Here is a 4,047-nt window from a genome sequence, read left to right as displayed (position 1 = left end):
AAGTCTAACGGCACCCCAAGGCTTATAAAGCCTTCCCAAGACCTCTTCTTAGGCAATGTGGGACTAGGGAGGAATTGTGACAAACTTCCCCCCTCAAAGGCACAGCGTCCCCGTTGTGCCCTCTAGCACAAGCGAGCGCCCGATGTGGCCCCACACGCGGTCGAAGGTTGGTTCCGATACCAACTATAACGGCCTGGCCCCACGCACTTTCGCTGCGCCACTTTGCAAGATATTGTCCGTTTTGGACACACAGTCTTGACGGTTTTGTTCCTTCGAGTGCCGCCTATACAACGCTCGAAAAAGGCCTCTAGCAAGTCTAAGGGCACCCCAAGGCTTATAAAGCCTTCCCAAGACCTCCTCCTAGGCAATGTGGGACTAGGGAGGAGTTGTGACGATAAGTGATATTTAACCCTTATCTAGGTTGTAAAGCTTTAGCTACTCTAATGCTTGCTTGAAAAGTATATGTTGTGTTGGTCAAGGACTAAGTGCCACACGACGACGCGAGTTTTATGGGGGCCACCTCTAGAGCTTTAGACCATTGTGATGCATGCTCTGCTTGGTCTTACTACCTTTGGTGGTGAGATTACATGATATGAGATAATATGTTATATACCTCATTCACAAGAAAGAGAGGGCCTTGCGCATTTATGAAAAGGGTGGATCCATGTAATATGATATGATAAAATATGTGTACATGCCTCATCTGCAAGGGTGAGAGGGCCTTAAAAAGTGCGCAATATGATATGAAAAGTGGAGATGTTATGCATATAAGAAAAGGAATCGGAAACGATTCGTATATGATATGGTTGCTTGCATTATGAATTGTACCTTTAACTTGCTTCCTATGTTTGATTTAGATATTCGCTTATTGAGATAGCTGTATCTCACTCCTTATCTTTTCAGATTTGTAGGTAATGGTTAGTCCCCCTCCTCGTTTTGGTATTATTATGTCTATGGAAGTCTCTTGTTTTGATGTCGTGGCCATGGAATAGGAAGTAACTCTTAGACGCTACGTACCTCCCATATGGGTGGACGAGGGTTACCACTTGTAGCTTAAAAAGCAAAGTAAAAATAAAGCTCTTTTGGTTGAGAAAAGTATAGCATGAAGATGGACGGCGGGTACCCTAGGCGACCGATCTACATGGAGGAGTTTTTCGAAGTCCAAAGGCAACTTTTTTAGGCATCTCATCAAACTGGAGTAGCCACCCAAACCTATGATGCATATGTGTTAGAAAGACTTAAAAGTCATATGTAAATATTATGTTAAGAAATGAATAATGATATTATGTAGAAATATCTTTCCTAGTTGACCAACCCAATGGATACTTTATAAATCAATCGCTTCCGCATGTGACACATAATTTAAGAAGATGACAATTAATAAGGGTCGATTATGAGGATCGTGTACACGGGACACCATATGTCCTCCCCTGCAGCGTAGCGACTTCACAATCTTCATACGGTCTTGGGTTATAAACGGCGTAAAGCTATAGCTTTCTTGGAGGGATTCAAGAGACCGAGAACCCTAAAGGAGCATATGCCTCCTATCGTGGGTACGAGGGTCGGGTCGGGGACATCACATTACCCGAAGGAAAGCATTTCGTTGGCTACAGATGGGTATACAAAATTAAATACAAGAATGATGGTTCCATTGAGCGTCACAAGGCAAGACTTGTTGCCAAGGGCTACACCAAACATATGGTGAAGATTACAAAGAAACGTTTGCTCCCGTAGCAAATGAACATGGTGAGAGTACCGATGTCCATAGTAGTAAATTGTGATTGGCCACTCTTTCAAATGGATGTTAAAAATGTATTCTTACAAGGTGAACTGGAAGAAGAGTTTATATGAACATTCCTCCTAGACATCTTTCGAAAAATCAACCCAATTCAATATGCAAGCTTAATAAAGCCATCTATGGTTTCAAAGAGTCGCCACATGCTTGGTACAAGAAATTAAGTTCAACTCTTGAAAGTTTGGGTTTCAAAACGTGTGATTCGAATTCCTCCTTGTTTGTGAAGCGGAATGCCGATGGTTGTCCTTGTCTACGTGGATGATATATTTATTACTGGTGATAATATTCAAGAAATTGAGGCTCTCAAGCGATACTTGAATGTACAGTTTGACATTAAGGATTTGGGACACTTGCGATATTTTCATGGTATAGAGGTGGCTCACTATAGTAAAGGATTGTTCATCTGTCAAATAAAATATGCTCTTGACTTGTTAAAAGAGACTGGGAAACTTGGAGCTGCCTCTGCTAAGTCTCCTATGGATTTTAACAAGACGTTTGTTGAAAACATCACCCCATTACCCGATATTGGTCAGTTTCAAAGGTTGGTTGGACGGTTGATCTACTTAACAATTACTCGGCTAGACATTGTTTACGCCGTCGATTATGTAAGCCAATTCATGCATGCTTCTACTGAAGGACATATGGCGCTTGTGGATCTCATACTTTGATACCTAAAATCTAGTCCAAGTCAAGGTATTTTGATGAAGAAACATGGTCATATTGGTATTTTAGGATATACTTATGAGGATTGGGCTGGAAGCTCCATGGACAGAAAATCAATTACAGGTGTCTACACTTTTGTAGGTGGTAACGTAGTCACTTGGAAAAGTAAAAAACAAACTATTGTGGCAAGGTCCAAGATAGAGGCTGAATACAAAGCCATGGCCTCAACTACAAGTGAAATGGCTTGGTTTCATTTGCTTGTGCAAGAATTGGGATTTGGAACTCCTAGATCTCTTATGCAGTTATTTTGTGATTATCAAGCCGTAATCCATATTGCTTCAAATCCAATTTTCCATGAACGAACGAAACATATAAAAGTCGATTGTCACTTTGTTTGTGAAAAAGTTTAAGACAAGTCAATTGAAACTCCTTATATCCGTAGTGATGAGCAACTTGCAGATGTATTCACCAAGGCTCTTGCTAAAGGTGCTTTCCAGAATATGGTATCCAAGCTGACCTCCGAGGACGTTTTCTCTCCAACTTGGAGAGAGAGTGTTGGAACGATAAAGATTGAAGATTTTCCTAATTCTAATATAGCAAGAAATATGACTAGGTTGTGCGATATTCATAGTTACCAAATTCATAATTGTAACATATCGCATTGTTCTTTATTAAGAATAATAAATCCTCCCCAAAGAAAATAAGATAAATAGGGGATTTACCACGTGGACGTAAGCTTCCAAGAGATTCTTTTTCTCTTGGTCCTCTCGAACTACGTCAACTATTGGGTGTTCCTCTTCTCTTCTTTTATCTTTTTTTCATTATTGTTAAAACACCTATCTTGCATTGTAACCACATTTTGTCGTTGTTTTGAGTAATTTTGGGGGTTTCGCCCACTCGAAAGAAGTCGGGTCGTTATAGATGGAACCCTTACTATGATATCCCAAATTAGCCTCTAGCCCTACTCGATTTGACAAGGTAAATGAGTGTGCCTCCCAGACCAAAGCGGTGTAGCTCCTCGCAAGATTCTAAGAAGGGAGAAGTAGGAATAGACTGAATCACACTTCAAATTTAATGAGTATTGCTAGATGATAGAGGCCAATATCTAACACAGACGTTAGTTCTTTGAGTGAAGGGAGTATGCAACATACCAAAGTCGCAAATCATATGGAAGGGAGACTTTATTAATATTTCGTGGGAAGGTCCATTACTAAATGGTTACCATCTTGTCTTGTTATGTATGAGAACGTTGTTTGAAGCTCGGCCTACATTAAATGGTCCGGCTCGTTATACTCACTATTTTCGAACAATAAATTCGACCTACATTTCTGAGCCACCATCGTCATCTCTTAACCACATCTTAAATTAACTACAAAAGCCACCATCTTTCAATAACAAACCAAGCTTAACAAATGCCTATAAATAGCCGAGCCTTGTTCTGGAAGGGGGGAGAGACGGCTTGCAGTGCTTAAACTTGGGAAGCACATAATGATTGTTTTTGTAATTTAGATCGCGCGTATGAGAGAGAGAGAGAGAGAGAGAGAGAGAGAGAGAGAGAGAGAGAGATTGAACATGTGAAGTACATCAAG

At 40.6% G+C, this 4,047-nt stretch overlaps 1 protein-coding gene across 1 annotated transcript; it reads left to right on the top strand.

Annotated features, from left to right (window-relative positions):
• Window positions 1-2,025: 2,025 nt before the first annotated feature.
• LOC115739877 (uncharacterized mitochondrial protein AtMg00810-like) lies at window positions 2,026-2,463 on the top strand. Its single transcript, XM_030673170.2, has one exon. The coding sequence runs from the start codon at window positions 2,026-2,028 to the stop codon at window positions 2,461-2,463; it is 438 nt and encodes a 145-aa protein (XP_030529030.2).
• The last annotated feature ends 1,584 nt before the right edge of the window (window positions 2,464-4,047 follow it).

The sequence above is a fragment of the Rhodamnia argentea genome, chromosome 10, assembly GCF_020921035.1.
Source record: "Rhodamnia argentea isolate NSW1041297 chromosome 10, ASM2092103v1, whole genome shotgun sequence".
In the NCBI taxonomy this organism is placed as follows: Eukaryota; Viridiplantae; Streptophyta; class Magnoliopsida; order Myrtales; family Myrtaceae; genus Rhodamnia; species Rhodamnia argentea.
The sequence above is the reverse complement of the archived record's forward strand: the minus strand, read 5'-3'. Positions and strand labels throughout refer to the sequence as shown.